Genomic DNA, 18,685 nt, shown 5'->3' with positions numbered 1-18,685 from the left:
AAATCTGCACCACGCTTAGGAAACGTAACAATAAGTGAACTTCAAGAGGTGTCCATTTTTAAGTGAATATCTGGGAAAGCACAGTTCTGCAGACCTTTACAACCACATCTGTGGTTAGATGTCTTTGCCGAAAACAATAATACCTCAGAATCAGAAAGCAAGCTGGATGTCTCTAGCTCACGCCTGAACTGTGTAGCCTGTTCTCTTTTGTGCGCCGCTGGGAGAAAACAGAGCTAATTGAGTCGGAGATGCAGGGAAAGGTGGACCGTATGTGAATGGAGGGGGTTGTGTGCGACGTGGCAGCAAACGCTGGCTTTTTCCTTCCCAGGGGAGGAGTGTGTGAGTGTAAGAGGAGTGTGTGAGTGTGAGCTTCCAGCTGTAATGCTCTTCACGGATAACTGAAGGCCTGAGATGCTCCTCTCTCAGAGCTGAAGGTCAGACATCACATCCTAGTGACCCACACGACCACCTTCCCGGCGAGGAGAGAGAAAGAGACAGAATGAAGGGGAAAATGAAACGAGTGAAATGTATAGAGCTGTAGACGTTCCTTGGATGCAGTTTATGTAGGATGTGAAATACTCCACACAGGATTGAAATGACTTGGGCTGTGTTGAGAATGCAATACCAGATACTGAATGCATACGGAATATTATTTAATTTTTGGTGAAAATCAAGCTTTTAATTAGGGATGCACATATACCGATAACCGATAATTCTATACATTTGAAAGCCGATAACCGATATATTGGCCGATAAATCTAAATTCAAATTTTGAAATACTTTGATAGCCTGATTACAAACACCATTAAAAGCCATGTCCCAAACACTTTGCTCTGTTTTGTTCAAGTTTAGAGACGTGCTCCAGAAAAAAAGTTCACGGACAATGTTTTATTTCGATTGTAAATGGACACATAAAAAAGTAGACATTTAACAGTTTATTTTTTCATATTTATTAAGTCTGTATGACCAAAAATGAGGGAGTATTGCCGACCCCAGAGGGTTAAGGCATGAAGATTTTTTTCACGGAAAAAACGTTTGAATATTTCATTTGGGTGATCAAAGATGAGTTTTAAGGGATAAAATTATTGACTACAAAAGTAGAATGTGAAACCATATGCAATATTAAACGTTCTAAGCTTTATTATGCTACATTTTCACATTACCTCAATATTTAGTATATTGGAGCATCTAGTCATCATCTCAACACTGAATGCAACCAGTGATGTAATAGTCAAAGCGGCAATGCTAATCAACACGGACCAATCAGCTGTGAGCTCGATGCAACAGCAAAATATATATATTGTACTTATTAATGTCTCCATCTTCCAAACTGCTATAGTCCTATGTAGGGTTGTAGGATCTAATATTGATTATTATGTTAAGTTTCGTGCGCGCGAGAGAGACCGAGTGAGCATTAGTAAATTGCATGAGTAAATTGGTATATACTACATAGTTATATATAATTACTAAATAAGAGGCATGAAAGTTCGATTAATGGACTCCAATAATCAGTACTACAAACGTCTTGTTTTGAACTATTGTTTAATACATAGAAATAATTCAAGCACATAAACTTTCATATGGAGGATTAAATAGATTCAATTTATGCAGTAAGACTTCACAACTAATCACTGACACTGTACCACAACATTTTACATGTCAAATAACAATGACTCTGAATTTTATCCATTAATCGAACTTCCATAGTGCAGTTCTGCCTTGAAATCTTCTCATTTGGTTACATTCTGTTATGGAATATTTTTTTTTATTGATTGTATATTTTGAGTTTTATTCACATCCATTATGCAGGTACAATGCAAGTTTATATTTTGCTTCCTAAAATATATTTACACAATGTAAAATGTAAAATAGTGCCCTGTTGAAGTTTTGCTAAATTTTCTTTATTGTTTTCTTTATTTTTATTTATTCTTTAAGGAGATGCACTGAATTTAGGTGAATAAGAGGACCTGTTTTATTTTGATGCACATAGTTGTACATTAGCTGGAATTTAGAACAATATGGATGTGAAAGCAGTTATAATTAGCCTATGTGACAATAAAATTTGTTTTGGTTAAAATCAACAAATAATCGTGATAATTAATCGGGATCTCAATATTGATAAAAATAATCGTGATTATCATTTTGGCCCAAATCATGCAGCCCTAATTATCATTTAGATTTATGTAATTATTATAGACTTTGCATTGCTACATCTATGTCGACATATGACAAACAATATTATGATTTAAATGAGTAGACCAGAGACCAGAAATACCAATTTAAAATTCACAGAAGTTTTCACAGTTTAGTTTTTATGCATCTCACCGTGTTGCTTGCATCCGACGCAGACAGTGTGCACAAATAACGAGTCATGATTGGTGTGAATTTTTCTGCTTCCAGTTAATCTGTCACATTTGGGAACGGAGGGTCAATTTGAACACATTGCATTGTGGGGTATAGTATTCCACGCAGAGTGATTTGGTTGCATGCATTCTGTACATTTTGTCTGTACAAGTAGTCATTGGGGTTTTATTATGCTTAAAGATTATTTGCATATGAATATTTAAATATTTGCACTGTATGCATACTGCAAAATTGTGTAAATAGAATGATGGCCTTCCTTTCCGAACATAGCTTTTGTTTCCCGATGTTTGTTCTGCTGGTCAGAATGTAAGTAACATGATGGCTGGACTCACAGTGACTGAATGTGGCTGCAAATTGAAACTGACACATATAACGAGGAGCTCTCTGGCTCTGTTTTAAATGTTTTCTGGTTATTCCTCAGGCCTCGCATTTGAATTTCACTGCCACTCTTGTTTAAGGCAAATAGAGATGCCCCTGATATTAATTCAGTGCTATTATGCTGATGGCTGGGCTGAATGTTGCCATCATTCAGGACAGGGGATACATTTCTACGGCTTTAACATGTGTTTAAAAACATTTATGGTTTTTACATGAAAACATCACATCAAGCAGGTGTGTTTAAGGGCCCTTTCACACCTACCTTGTTTGGTCCGGATTTTCAGACTTTTCAGTTTGGTCCGAATCAAAATTACAGGTGTGAAACCTCCCCCGGACCACGGTCCGGACCAAACAGGTGAATTTTGCCCGACGAAAAGAGGTAGTCTCGGTCCGGATCAAACTGAACAAAGGTTTGGTTCGTTTCTAGTGTGAAAGCATTTCTGTATGGTTTGGACTTTCGGACCTTTTACAGGAAGTTCCGGTGGTTCCCGCATAGCCGAAAAAAGCTCGGGAGCAGCTGGGGTTAGGTGTCTCACACACACACAGCTGGGGTTAGGTGTCTTGCTCATGGACACCTCGACACTTGGTCAGGTGGAACCGGGGATTCTATTATTCTATTTTCCACAATGTCAAAGCAAGGCAGCTTAACCCAAAACACAAGCTCAGGCGTGCACTTCTGTCCACACACACTCCGCTGTTCTGCGCTCTAGCCAGAGAATACTCCCGTTGCATGAACACTTTTAGTAGTCCAAGAAGAAGCAAATATATTTATTAAGTAGCTATAACGAAGTTATATGTTAAGTATTATATTTCACCAGATTTTATAGTGTAAAACATATTCAAGCGCGAATGAGAACCGTTTCGAGGGTTGCCAGGTGTGCAAAAAACACACAAAAAAAACGAATATTCGAATGTCACATTTTCAAATCGAATACCAACCCACCGAACGAATATTCGAATATTTGGGTCTAGCCCTAAAAGTTTTAAACGGTACAACCTCATAATATTGCATGTTTAATTTGGCAAGTTGCAATGTAGCATTTTCAGTTATGCCGCGCCGTTATTTGTTGCGTAGTAACGTGTGTGTTCAAGTAAGCCAGAAATGAGCAGATTCTGTGCAATACGCTGTATTTAATATATCATGACAATCACGAGTTGAGTATTTGCGCTAAATCCGCGCAGATTTGTCTTACACGAACTTCCCCAGCAAAGTGAGTAAACATAGAAACACGACAAACTGGCTCGTGATTTGACAGCGTTTCCCGCCAAAGTTCATTTTTACCCGCATTTGGCGGGTCGAGGGAGTTAATCTCAATCCCTGAATGTTGCGCTCCTGTTTGTCATTGTGCACGAAACTTCACGCCAGTAAATCATCAGGAATTTTGCTGACTTGTGCGTCTCAAGCGCCCTCTTTACGCTCGTCCTAATGCCTGTTAGGTGTCCGTGGATTTGCCTATATTTGGTGTTGAAAATGGAAACGTCTTTAGACATGGAACATCGATTTTACAATCAATTCAATGAACACTTAGGTCTCAGAAATCACAAAAGTGAAGGCCCTAGTTAGCATTTGCTTCAGTGAGCTGCATTGCTGTCTCGCCTCTGGTTGTCATTGAAGCTCATTTAATCATTTTGCATGTAGAATTGCAGCAGTGCAACTTGCAGTGTAAGTCAGTCTAAATTCGTCACGAAATTAATAGCGTATCCACGGCCTATGTGCTGTCAAAGGTCAGGAAAGTTGTGCCGATGAAAGCAGCTGATGTGTCGACTAACTTCAGTAGTGTTTAATGAGCCCCGTGTTCCCATCACAGCTGACATTGCTAAAATCGCAGTAGTGTAAATGCGGCTCAAAATGGAAGCAGTGAATTGTGCATTTCCTTCACGCAGGCTCTTAATGAGACTGAAGGGAAGTCCTGCCGGTGTGTCCGTGAGGCCGTTCCCGTCAGACCTCGGGAAAGCTGTATGTTCTCACTCTGGATGAAACACGAGTGTTAATAAGGCCGATGCTGTGTTTCACGGCTGGTTGCAATCTGAATGAGTATGGTGAATGAATGAATGCTGAGTATGGACAATAAATTGAGCGTCAGCGTCAGTTCTGGCAGGCCAGGTAGTCAAGCCGCTGCTTATGCTATTTGCTATCAACACTGTCCCGTCAGCTGATCTGCTCCAGCTGAGCTGCATTAGCTGGTTAACTCCCCTCGCTGTTCAATGGCCAAAGCTCAAACAAGGCGCCCTATTTAAAGCTCATTCACCTTGCTCATACATGCTTGCTGCTCGCTCTACTGGCTCGCTGCTCGCTTCTGCTGGCTCGCTGCTCGCTTCTGCTGCCCGCCACCTCCCCAGCTCCTCCTTATGCATAACGTGGCATTTGCTATGTCATGTTGCCTGCTCTGTTCACAGGGGGATATTCTAGCTCTCACAGTCTAAAACTGTGTGAGCGTTCCCTAATGCTGCTGCTGCTGTCCTCTGACTCTCTGCTATTTCATGGTGCTCATGAAAGGTCAGAGGACTCCCTGAACAGAGCCATACCGCCAAATTTCAATTCAGGAACATCAACCTGTTTGCAATCTATTCAAATAATTCTTAATTATTTTGTCTGTGTTCTTGACTTTATGGACCTGACAGAATTAACAACAGCGTTTTTGACAAGGGTCATATTCTTAAAAAAAGGCTAAAATCACTTCCTTTTCATGCATTTATAGCCTGCTGTCGATTAACATGACATTCAGTGTTGATATTTACATATCTGAAGGGTTTAAGTTCGACTCACATTTTACAATCATACTAGTTAGGATAGCAAAATAAATAGGCTTATTACTCTTCTCTCTGGAATACATGATTGTAATTGGTTAATTGCAACATTCTAGTCAATTATTAAACGTCTCTCTCTCGTCATGTTAATTCTAACATAATTCAGGTTTTTGGTGCCGTATTGCATGTCAAAATGGTTATCGAAATGCCTTGAAGCACTCCCATGTTATCTTTATGGTGAACAAACACTACCATTCAAAAGTTGGGGATCAGTAATAGTTTTCTTTTTAAAGAAACTAATACTTTTATTCAGCAAGGACGCCTTAAATTGCTCAAATCATCATATTAGAGTGATTTCTGAAGGATCATGTGACACTGAAGACTGGAGTAATGATGCTGAAAATTCAGCTTTGATCACTGGAATAAATTACATTTCATAATAAATTCAAATAGAAAATGGTTATTTTAACTTGTAATAAAATTACACAATATTTTACAATATTTTTGATCAAATAAATGCAGAGATTAAGCAGCTTCTTTCAAAAACATTTTTTGAAATCTAACTTTTGAACGGTAGTGTAAAACTTTTGATCGATGACTAGTCTAAACAAGAAATCAAAAACATCATGGAAAAACCAGTTAGAGATACAAAAATCTAGATGAGAGAGAATTTTGATTGTAGATCATATTAGAAATAAACAATTTAAATTCAAATCAATAAGTCATGCCTATGTATTAATGTAATTCTTTATTTTATAGTGTTGCTTATAGCCGCCTCAGGCCCTCCTTCTCAGTCAGTGTAATTAGTTTTAAATGTGAATGCGTCGACGCATTGGTACCAGAAGAGCTCTCAGTGCATGCGCTGTTATGTGTTGATGGCGACTACAAAAGAATCTTCTAGATTTGTCCCTTTATGAATAATCTGGCAACGCTTTTATGCCTTGTGAGATTCAATCAGTCCGCTCTCAAATAAAAGACCCGGTGCTTCCACGGGCACAGCAATTTCACCAATCTGGGCCGTGAGTCATGCACATCAATAGCACTTTACAGAAACAGCGTGCCGGATTCAGACTGCACTGCAGACACGGTCAGAAACAGCAGCTTTATTGATTTACTTTTGCATACATTCATTAAAATGCATTTTCCCCTTGTATTCGAGAAATACAATAGGTATTAATGCAAGCGCACCGAGCAACACTGCAAAAAAATGCTTTTCTTACTTAGTATTTTTGTCTCGTTTCCAGTCCTAATATAAAAAAACTCTTAAATCAAGATGCATTTACTTAGGTAGTAAAATGCCATAAGATATTAAGTCTTGTTTTCTGGGGAAATAAATCAAAATTAAGTGAGTTTTTGCTTAAAACAAGCAAAATTATCTGCCAATGGGGTAAGAAAAATCATCTCGTTTCTGTTTGAATTAAGATTATTTTTCTTACCCCATTGGCTTGTTTTAAGCAAAAACTCACTTCATTTTGATTAATTCCCCCGGAAAATAAGAAATAAAATCTTTTGGTATTTTACTCATCTTGAGTTAAGAATTTTTAGATATTAAGTAAAAAATGCTAAGTAAGAAAAGCGTGTTTGCAGAGCACTCGTCACCCCTTTCCTGTAAGTTTTGCTCATGCTTCGGGTCCCCAAAGAACCTTTCAGTGAACAGTTCTTAAAAGAACCATTTTTTATAGTTTTTTTTATAGAACATTTTAAAATTCTAAAGAACCTTTTGCCCGATGGAAAGGTTCCATTGATGTTAAAGGTTCTTCAAATAAAGAACCTTTATTTTTACGAGTGCAGTGATATGAACAAACCCCAACAACTAATGTGCTGGTACTTTTCTGAAAGACGAGACCTGATCATGGATGAAACAGAGACCAGAATATCACAGAGACTTGCATTTGCATTCACAATTATTCATTTAGCAGAGCTTTTATCCAAAGCGAGTTGACCAAAACACCAGAGAAACCGCATAGTAATGCTGTTCGTTGTTCCCAAGGATCTAATATAAATCCAAATCTATTATGCCTTAATAATAATAATAATAATGTCTTAATTCAAATATTTAAAGGGGTTGGTGTTCATGTCTAATCATACATACTGTGGTAATGTGATGCTTTTGTAATGCAGATTGTCATTGCAACCTAAAACTGACCTGCAGACTGGATATTTGTCATACTGTCACATGCATAGTTTGTGCTGTCTAGGCATCGGGTATGTGTAACCTTTTCATCAACCAATGGAACTGGAGGACAAATCTCGATTCATGATCCCAGTCTGTTCTCTGTTGGTCATGTAGGGAACTGCAGACAGACATTTGAGTTTTTCCTGTGTTTTGCTACAGCACACACTACATGTATTTAATGTAAATGTTTAATGTATGCTGTTTTCAAGGCTGTTTATGCAATACACAAAGCAAAAGTATATATCGTTTTAGGATTTTACTGAGGCGTCAGTGTCAGCTGTTAACACAAGATGGCGCCAAAGACTTAATCCTGAAGGTTTTTGTCTTTGTTGGATTCTTTCATTCTGTCCATTGTTTTTCAAATCCGGTCTTTCCACGCTGTCACTCGCACGCGATCGAATCAAGTGGCCAGGCGTTCAGGCGGTATAGTTATCTTCTGGGATGCATTGGTTGCTATAGTAATGATGTAGGCGTCAGCACACTGCCATGTGACTTCACCACAGCTGGGTGATGCAAGCTGGCGTTTTGGAAATGTGTCCTCTTGATACATGATGGCATCTAGCCGTGGTGAACCTAATGAACTCATGAGACCACACCGACACTCAAGCTACGGTGATATTTTACTGCTTGCGTCATTCGGTGTGTGACGGATGAACACACACACACACACACACACACACACACACACACACACACACACACACACACACACACACACACACACACACACACACACACACACACACACACACACACACACACACACACTCACTCGCTCTCACACACACACTCACACACACACACACACACACACACACACACACACACACACACACACACACACACACACACACACACACACACACACACACACACACACACACATCACTCGCTCTCACACACACACACACACACACACACACACAGGATTAGATATGAATACAACCCCTTTCGATTGGTTCGAAATAACAGTATTATTATATTTATATATATAATATAGTATAATATATTTAGACATTTTTTGTGCAATAATATTTGACTATTTATGTCCTAATTTATTACTAATTATTGCACTGCAGCACTATTTTTATTCTTGCATTGTCTACTCTAGTTTTTTATTGCTATTATGTCATTTATTGACGATGCTACTTACACACCCTAGTTTCTAATGTTTTTATCGTGTGCTTTGACCGGTTCATATATTCACACTGAAGACTGGAGTAATGATGCTGAAAATTCAGCTTTAATCACAGGAATAAATTACACTTTAACATGTATATATAACATATACATATATAACAATATATAATGTATAAACAGCTATAATAAATTTAAATAATATTTCACTATTTTTACTGCATTTTTGAGAATATATCAATCAATTAAATCCAGCCTTAGTGAGCAGAAGAGACTTATTTTAAAAACATTGACAGATACTGTATATATCACATTATTTGGCAAATTATAAAATTATATATGTAATTTATATAATTATATATTTAGTAAAAAAAACAGTACAATTTAATACAACTTTTTTCTTTGACCTTTTCTTACCTTTATCATGTTCCCCCCCCAAAAAGTAACTTGTTTGTACTTCATTAGATTAATTTCTCTGTCTTAATTAGCATCCTCACACACAGGATCAATCACAGACGCGTGGGTGTGTGTTTGTGTGTGTATATGAGTGTGCGTGTGTGTATGAGAGTGCGTGTGTGTGTGTGTGTGTGTGTGTGTGTGTGTGTGTGTGAGAGAGTGCGTGGTGTTGTGCTTCATCTCTGTGCTGCGTTTGAAATGAGCTCATTAACTCAATCATTAGCATGGAATTTCTAGGCAATTCTAAAGTCGTTCTAGATTCGGTACAGTTCTCCTGCAATGCCAATCAGTTTATTATAAACTCCCTTGTTTGTTTTCCCTAAGCAAATGAATAGTGTTCAGGTTCCTTTGATCTGTGTGCTGATTATGTGGAAGTCGCAGTGTTTATGAGAGGCTTTCGTCAGGCTTCAATAAAGCGCTCCAGAATGTGCACAGTTGCTTTTTGTAAATGTTTTCTCTCCTACAATCTGTCGCACCAGTGGGAGTTCCTGCAACTCGTTCTCCTTCACGCAGTTTTTTATATATGACTGTTCAGTAATCTACACCTCTTTTAAGCTGCATTATGAACTTTTTGGGGTTAAAAATGATCCAAAATACATATTTGAGAAAATACATAACCAGCCAGTGTTCAACGCTCTCTGCTTGCCTTAGCTCGATTCAAAACGGTAAGCTTGTAATAATGTTTTTAATTCCAGCGGTACTGGTGGATTTCCACGGGAGATTCGAGCATGTCTTTGCGTCATTACGTCACATCTGTACACACACATCTGTACACACACATCTGTACACATAAAGAAGAGTCTCGGCTAGTAGGCTATGAGTGTGAGGATGCTGGAGGAGGAGATTTATAGCCTTTTCTCACAGCACTTGATATAATTAAACTTATCAATTTGATGGCGGATCCAGAAAGGTTTAAATGACAATCACCAGTGACAACTAGAGACTCACTCGTTCGGACTTCGAACGAACAAAAGACTTCGAAAGAAAAGACTGCAACCGGCCCATGCGAAAACAAGGATAATATCGGAAGGGCATTACATGTAGTCACGCAATGCTGACGTTGTTAACATTAACAATTTGAGAACAAAGTATAATTTGCACGGTTTGACGTGATATGATGAGCGATCGTTAGATTTAATCAGCTCGATTTACTGCAATCCTTTTTTCCCCTTAGTTGGACAGAAGAACAAAAGTGGATGTTACTAGTTCAGATGACATTTTCCGGTGAAAACTATTATGTTGGTCATACTTCCAAAAAGAATAATCTGTGGTTCTGAATGTCAATATCCACATCAGCGCGGCGACTGACAGCCGCACACTCTCCTCAAACACTGTGTTCATCCGCGCTGTGCCGTGCCGAAGGTGTCGAACTACAACCCACGTAAAGTTGATAATTCCGCGAATGACTGCAATTGCAGATTTCGAACAGAGATGGCGACAAAGAGGAAAAACTACAGACTGCAGCTTTAATGACCGTTTTAAACAGTAGGCCTGTAATATTTAGATTCTAATGGTTGATATATTTTTTAAAGGATTTATTTATTTATTGTTTATGCATATTAGTAGACTGATGTCTGTCTATTTTTTTTTACTAGTGTGTGGAGGACACTATAGTTCATTTATGTAAGTGAGGAGAGCAAAATAAAGTAAACTGTGACATATTATACCCAAAATTTCTTCATACAGTGACTAACAGTAACATTTATAAAACTTTTGGATCAAAAATGATTCCTCCACTTTGAGCTGATCATGTTTTGCTGAAGTGTGTTTTCTGTAATTGCAAATGCTCTTTTTAATTGCAAATGCTCAGTCTCACACAGACTGAACAACATGAAGCATTGCTTGGTCACTGGTTGAGCTAAACTGGTATTATCTAATTGTGTAGTTAAATTTAACAGCTGACAGATATTCAACATAATTCATGTTTGAGAGTCTAACAGAAGGAAGGACAAAACCAGTCAAATATCAACTGAGTTCTTGTCATATTTTATCAACATTTTCTAAACTATAGCGAATAAACTGTGATATTGTGAGAAATGTTAAAGGTGTCTGAATAAATTTTGGTTTGACTGTACGTCTCTCTCACATATGTAGCCTAATTATAAAATATCAAAGGCTCAATTCTACAGAATAATGACTTGCATTCCAGTCTGTACTTCACATAAAGCCATCGAATAACTTCAGAAGAGTCATATAGCCTTCTTTTATGGCTTTATAGCTTTTTTTTCCATTTTTGGAGTTGTTAATTTTTAGTGTGAGCCTTTAAGAACTGAGTTCATGACTTTCCGAACTAGTCAAGCCTATCTAATGTTGTCGACACACAGCTGTGTCTATTGGCATGAACGACGGGCCATTTGATCCACTTCATGTTAAGCTATGTCATACTATACTTCAGAGTGACCTTGATATCAGACATGCCACACGTATTGAGATAATCTCACTCATTGAGACCTGGAGCTCATGCTGGGGCTCCTTCACTTGATTAATCATGTTTGACCTCTAGATTGATCTTCACTAGCTTAACACTGCGCTTGAAGACATCAGTCATGCAGTTCATCGCAATCATGCTAATCTATACGGTTGAATATTGTATAATATACAGTATTCTACTGTATGTATTCATCGTTTTGTAAATATTGCGAGTTTCTTTCACAATTAAAGTATTAGCCTATATATATATTTTGTTATTATTAAAAAAATAATATTAATATATATTACGGTATATAATATTTGTATTTATGTATATATATATATATATATACACACACACACGAGTGAATGCACGAATATTAGGCAATTTACAGTAAACAATTAGTCCACCAAGTAATGTAGTTCATGCTTTATTTTAATGGTTTGTAACAACTTCCTACAGCAATTACATTCTCTGGTTATGTGCGTATGTATATATATATCGTCTGTTTTTACATCAGCACACATCAAATTAAATTACATGTACATATCATATATTTGCTTTTAATATAAACATATTTTAAATGTGAACTGATGATGCCAATCATTAGATCTCGTTGTTTATCTTCCGTCCTTCATTTAATACACCAATGCACACGCCACATTATCTATGATGCCTTTCACTTTGAGGTGCACATGATTATACAAAGTATTCCTCACACAAAGACTCATTCTATTAATTTTCCAGCCGACGGACAGACGGATAAATGAGAAGTGCTGCTGAAGTCTGTGCCCTGTCTGTGGTTCAGCTCCTCTGATGTATTTACAAACGCTGCTGCTGGGAGAGGCCGGTTTATTCAATAACCAGCATAATGTGTTCTCAGTGTTGTGTTGGTACACAGACGGGTGAATCTCCTCCTCTCCGTGTGCACACAGCCCTCTCCCCTCCCTCGCAAACACATGGAGATCGAGCACACGCTCTTTTCCCAGTCTCTCTAACCGTGCCGGAGCACAGGCTGCGTTTAGTCTGTGTTGGGGACAAGAGAGACTCCGAGGAATTGTGTTTCACTTCCATGGAGGAATGACTTGAGTCCTGTTGCCACCTTCTCAGAAGAACTTTTTTTTCTTCTTTTTAACCGGATACAAACAGGAAGAAAGAAAGTGACATTTTGGTTTCTCAGGAATGGCTCACAGCCAGGACACGCTGACGGTCCCACCGAAACCGCTCCACGATGGGGACCATGTGGGTTTGAACGAGGACTTGGTGCGGATCCTGAGAGAGAACCTGCTACAACAGGAGCGTCCTCGTCTCCCCCGGGACCGCAGATCCATGTCCCCTCGCTTGTCTCCGATCACCCTGTCCCCGCGCAACTCTCCCAGGCTGCTTCGTCGCATGCTGCTTAATAACAACACACACAAGCAGCGGCGCTTCACGGTGGCGCACACCTGGTAAGGGTCCGGAGACTGTGCTTTCTCTTATGTGCTTTACTATCCTTGCGATACACACTCTCACATGTATGTTAGGAAAACGGTTTTATGAATCACGGAGGCTGATGCATTGGTTGGCAGCGTCATTGCCATAGTTACACATATCCTTCATCCCTCATACTGGTTGCTGCTCACAGCATTGAGAGTCAATAGTGAATATTGATTCAGTGGACGTTATTAAATGTGACTGACTGATAGGTTACAAAGGATTAGTTCACTTCAGAATTAAAATTTCCCAATAATTTACTCGCCCCCACGTCATCCAAGATGTTCATGTCTTTCTTTTCATAAGTCGAACAGAAATTAAGGTTTTTGAGGAAAACATTCCAGGATTTTTCTCTGTATAGTGACTTCAATGGTCCGACGGGTCGAAGGTCCAAATGTGAGTTTCAGTGCAGCTTCAAAGTCTCGACACGATTCTGTCTTATCAAGACAAACCATCGGCCATTTTATAAAAAAATAAACATTTATATACTTTTTAACCACAAATGGTCATCTTGGACTAGCTGCGATGCGCCACACATTACGTAATCACGTTGGAAAGGTCACGCGTGACGTAGGCGGAAAATGTAGGGGCGAAAAACTTCCCCTCCAACTACGAAATTGTCCAACATCGTTGTTTTACCTTTTTTTGTTGTTGTAAATGCCGTTTGACTCAGGCTGCATTTACACTGCAGGTCTTGATGCCCAAATCTGATTTTCTGACTATATCCGATTTTTTCGACTACCCGCTTACATCATCTTTTAAAAGTGACCAGTATCCGATTTTTGCACTTACACTATACTGCTGAAACTACCAAATGTAGACGTTCTGACCCGGAAAAGGAAGTAAAACAGCACGAAATGCAATGGATGCAGATGCGAATAAAATTATCCAGTCTTTTGCTTTCCACAATATTTTGAAAAATGTCATCAAAAAAGTCAGCAAAACATTGGTCTCATACGGTGGAGAAAAAAGAGGAGAGCCCTTGTTGGCACAGTAGCCACGAGCGCTTAAAACCGTGCCTCCCCATATCTCGTGAAATGTCTTCAAACACGGATTTATTTCTGTAACAACCCTGCATTTTTGCCTCTCTTCGCCCCAAACACTCAAAAGACATGAAACCTCCGCATTGCTCCACTGTCTTCCTCCTCCATCGCGCCTATAATAAGTCATGTGATCTCAGTTGGTGGTGTCCACCTGAGTTGACGTCACTTTTTTATTGACGTACGACTCGCATTTAATGGGGAATATCCGATTTGTCTGCTTACATGGCACACGCAAATGCACGTATCTGATTCATATCAGATTTATTACCACATATGAGTGAGGCCTGAATCCGATCTGAGAAAATCGGAATCCATGCGTTTTTTTCCTGCTTACACGTTCATGCGTCATATCCGATCTGTGCCACATGAGAGGAAAAAATCGGATTTTGGTCACTTGAACCATGCAGTGTAAATGGGGCCTTAGTCTTTGCATGTTCGCTTTGTAAACACTGGGTCTGTATTTCTGCCTAAGTCACGCGTGACCTTTCAACGTGATTGTGTAATGTGCGTCGCATCACAGCTAGTGCAAGACGAGCATTTGTGGTTAAAAAGTATATAAATGTTTTTTTATTGAAATTTTTTGGAAAATGGCCGATGGTTTGTCTTGATAAGACTCTTATTCCTCGGCTGGATCGTGTCGAGACTTTGAAGCTGCACTGAAACTCACATTTGGACCTTCGACCCGTCGGACCCCATTGAATTCACTATATGGAGAAACACCCTGGAATGTTTTCCTCAAAAACCTTAATGAAATTAGCAGAAGATTTTAAATCTGAAGTGAACTAATCCTTCAACTTTCACGTCAAACTGGGCATTTTATGCTAGTGAGCCATACGTTTATGATTACTTTTTTATTGTTCATGATCTCTTTGTTGTATTTACCTAGTTTTCTCAATCCCTGTGTTGAAACGTAACCCTAATCCGAGTTGATGTTGAAGAGATGTTATATGTTCTATATAGACTTCCCGGCCAAAAGAGTCATTGGTATTGGCTTAAGAGTCAATGATTGGATCATTATTGCAGCGATTATTATGTTTCTAGCATGATATATGTTTAGGAACAGTTCTTTTAATCCTAATTGATGGAGTGTGTAGCGTTTAATTTCTAAAACAACCATGTAGGAAGACACATCATGGCCATATTCCAGGATGACAAAGCCAAGATTCATCAGGCTCAGATTGTGAAAGAATGGTTGTGATGAGCATGAAGAATCATTTTCACACATGAAGTCTAGACCTTAAATTCATTGAAAGTCTTTGCAATGTTGTCATGCAATGCATTAATTCATGACGTATTGTGACGTGTATCGTATCGGGAGGTAGTTGTAGTTGTACCCACCCGTGATCTTACACTAGAGGATTGTTAGCTTCAGGGCTTTTTGACACAAACACTTTTTTGATGATCCTATTAGCTGGATTTTTCCTGAGTCAAAAAGGGTCTTTGGTACAAAGTACTGTATCCATGTGAACTGTGAGCATAGTACCGACAACAAAATAAATGCAAAGAAACAGTTTGTAATATTAACTTATCCTATTTATTCATGAAATAAAACAGATGAAATAAAAAGTGCTTATTACTATTTAATATTTCTGTAAAAAGTCAGCAAAGTAACATTACACATTACAGAAAAAGTGGCAAGTCTGATGGAGCAGTGGATAAGACACATGCCTTTGGTGTGAGAGACCCGGGTTCGAATCCACTGCGAGACACCATTGTGTCCCTGAGCAAGACATTTAACCCCTAAGTTGCTCCAGAGGCGTGCGACCTCTGACATATATAGCAATTGTAAGTCGCTTTGGATAAAAGCGTCAGCTAAATGTAAATGTCTATTATTTTGCATTTCCACTCCAAAACCTAATGCACAACCACAGATCATTTGACATTCAGTATCAGTTTTTGTTCCATCCATATGATTAAAATCATATGTTTTTAATACGGTCGTCAATCCAGAAACTTTACAATGTGTAGTTAGCAGCATGACAAATATGTTATATGCAGAAAGCGAGCAAAGATTGCTGCTGCCATTATAATCACTGACGCTGTCAATTACCACATGAGGAACGCAACGCTGCACTTTCGCAAAAAACTCCAATTATAATCAGTGAAGCTGTATACACTGTGCAATGGATCCCTTATTGACATCATGTTTATACTTTGTTGGTTATAATGAAAGGATTCACGAGTGTGCAGAAGTCACACTGAACAAAAACTGTGGTGTTAACAGATCTTAACCACATCTGATTGGCTATTGAGTTCACACGCTCAACAGATATGTCTGTGATTGGCTAAAAAGCCAATTTTAGCATTTGATGATCAACATTTGATGATCTTCACACAAGCACTCACTGGAGCCGGTTATCAGCGGGGTACCAGTACACTGGCAGAGAAAATATCGTCACATTTGATATTCAACGTTATTATTGATCTGACTGTACTGACGCCGTTGTATGAGGACTGAACTGAGCTGGACGATGACATCATTTCTTGCAGAGTGGCTTTATAGATGAAATGAACTAATTTAATTATTGATGATCTTTACAACAGAACTGAATCCACACTGAACTGACTTCAGCTGAAATGCATAATCACTGTAAAGCTGCTTTGAAACAATCTGTGTTGTATAAAGCGCTATATAAATAAAGCTGACTTGACTTGATTATTAAATGATCAAATAAATTTTAGGCGGGAATATTTTCATTGCATTTATTAGTCTCTTAGTTGCATTCTCTTTTACTCTCTCGCCACATTTAACTGCATGCCTATTTAAATCAACAGAGAGCAGGAAGAGATCGTACTGTACTATGAGTTTTGATTCTGATGTTTCTGTATTCCAGTTCAAACCTAATTCATATGCATTTAGCTTCCTTTTGTTTCTAGCCCGTTGATTCTCAGATGAAGTCGTGTGTGAGCCGTTTTTTTATAAATGGTGTTCTCAGCTTGAATTGCATAACAGACACCTTTGTTTGATTGACAGATGTGGTCCTGGAGAGGCTTTCTGTGTCTCACCTGCTCAGGTCAATGAGGTGGCGTTAAATGCAAGTACTGCAATATGCAAACCGACAAGAATGCAGTGCAAGAGATGATTATTATGGTATTTGTTTTTTTGCGTTTGTGTCTGATAATACAGTAATCTCAACGGGACGTCATAAGCCATCATTAAAGGGGTCATCGGATGGCCATTTTCCACAAGTTGGTTTGATTCTTTAAGTGGGTCGCACACCGGACGAGAAGCGCAGCGCCGCGTCGCACCACGTCTAGGACAACTCCAGGTATCGCACACCGGACGCGCACATTCTAATCGCGCGAGCACAATTTTGAATCAACTCCTGGTAGAAGAGCTGCACGATGTGTGTTTTATCTTGATTTATTATTTATTTTTTTATGCTCATTGAATAATAGCTGATGTTTGAACGTTAATCAAGTAAAAGTGTCTATCACGTTGAGTCTGTTATTTTGTTGTAACGTTATCCGTTGTCTAGGCAACTATGTCACATAATACAATAGTATTTATTTAGCTAGCGTTTAGCTAACCCGAGTGAAAACAGCACAGGGTGAAGCCATGTACATTAACGACGATTTGAGACAAATAAATGCAAATTTAATATAAAACTATGCAAATGGCGCTCTGTGGCGCGGCAGGGTTTTGAACAAGGTCCTGAGCCGTAGCTGGGCGCCGCGGACAGACGCCGAATGGCGCCGCCGGTGTGTGTACACTCATAGAGAATAATGTGTTCGAATTTTAAAGACCTGGCGCTGCGCGACGCGGCGCTGCGCTTCTCGTCCGGTGTGCGACCCCCTTTAGGGTCTTCATGTAAAGCTTGTAACATACTTTGGTTAAAATTCCTCAATAGTTGTTCCAACACCCTTCAGGGCTCCAGACTGCGACCAAATGGTCGCATTTTGCGACTAAAATTTGAGAGTGTGCGACTGAATTTTACATCCAGTCGCACATGCGCGACCAGTAAATTTGCCTCACGTTAAACGCATGGTTAAGCGTGGAAGGGGCGCATCAATGAATCCGGAATAAGTGAGTGTGACAAGAATAGAGAGCGCGCGTGTCTGTGGGAAGGACACGGAGACAAATATCACAAGCTGCCATGTGCGTCTGAGCAATGCGATCTATCGACTCGTTACCAAGCAGTGAATGCAAACAAAATGAAAGTGGAACGAAAATACGCTACTCATTTATGCTTCACGGACCGTTAATTATTCCGGACCAATAATAGACAGAGCAGCGCATAGCCTTTCTTATGTATATCAATGGAGCAGCGCCCCGAACCATTGACAGTAAAATAAAGACCCGAACTTGCCAGTCGCGGGCCGATCTCGCTCACGCGACACTGTTACTAGGAGATCCAGTGAAGAAATCCATTGAATTCGCCTCAGAATTAATATCATCATCGCTACGAGATCCAGTGAGAAACACTCCGATTCGGCGCAGAGTTCTGTTATAAACCATAGATATCAGATCAAACAGCGCTGACGTGGAAACCAGGAGAA

At 39.2% G+C, this 18,685-nt stretch overlaps 1 protein-coding gene across 6 annotated transcripts in view; it reads left to right on the top strand.

Moving 5' to 3' along the window:
* LOC130096592 (cAMP-specific 3',5'-cyclic phosphodiesterase 4D-like) overlaps positions 1–18,685 on the top strand; it is a 336,854-nt gene that overhangs the window by 151,384 nt on the left and 166,785 nt on the right. Inside the window, exon 1 of one of the 6 annotated variants that reach the window (XM_056263144.1) lies at positions 12,824–13,117. The exons of 4 other annotated variants lie outside the window; for them this stretch is intronic. In XM_056263144.1, coding sequence (XP_056119119.1) covers positions 12,852–13,117 — 266 coding nt within the window. In that variant the 5' untranslated portion in view covers positions 12,824–12,851. Of the gene's footprint in view, positions 1–12,823; positions 13,118–18,685 lie in introns of those variants that run through there. One more of the 6 variants, XM_056263146.1, reaches the window with a different exon arrangement.

The sequence above is a fragment of the Rhinichthys klamathensis genome, unplaced genomic scaffold (genome assembly GCF_029890125.1).
Source record: "Rhinichthys klamathensis goyatoka isolate OS25496 unplaced genomic scaffold, OSU_Roscu_1.1 h1tg000200l_1, whole genome shotgun sequence".
Lineage (NCBI taxonomy): Eukaryota > Metazoa > Chordata > Actinopteri > Cypriniformes > Leuciscidae > Rhinichthys > Rhinichthys klamathensis.
This window is presented reverse-complemented; position numbering and strand designations above follow the sequence as displayed.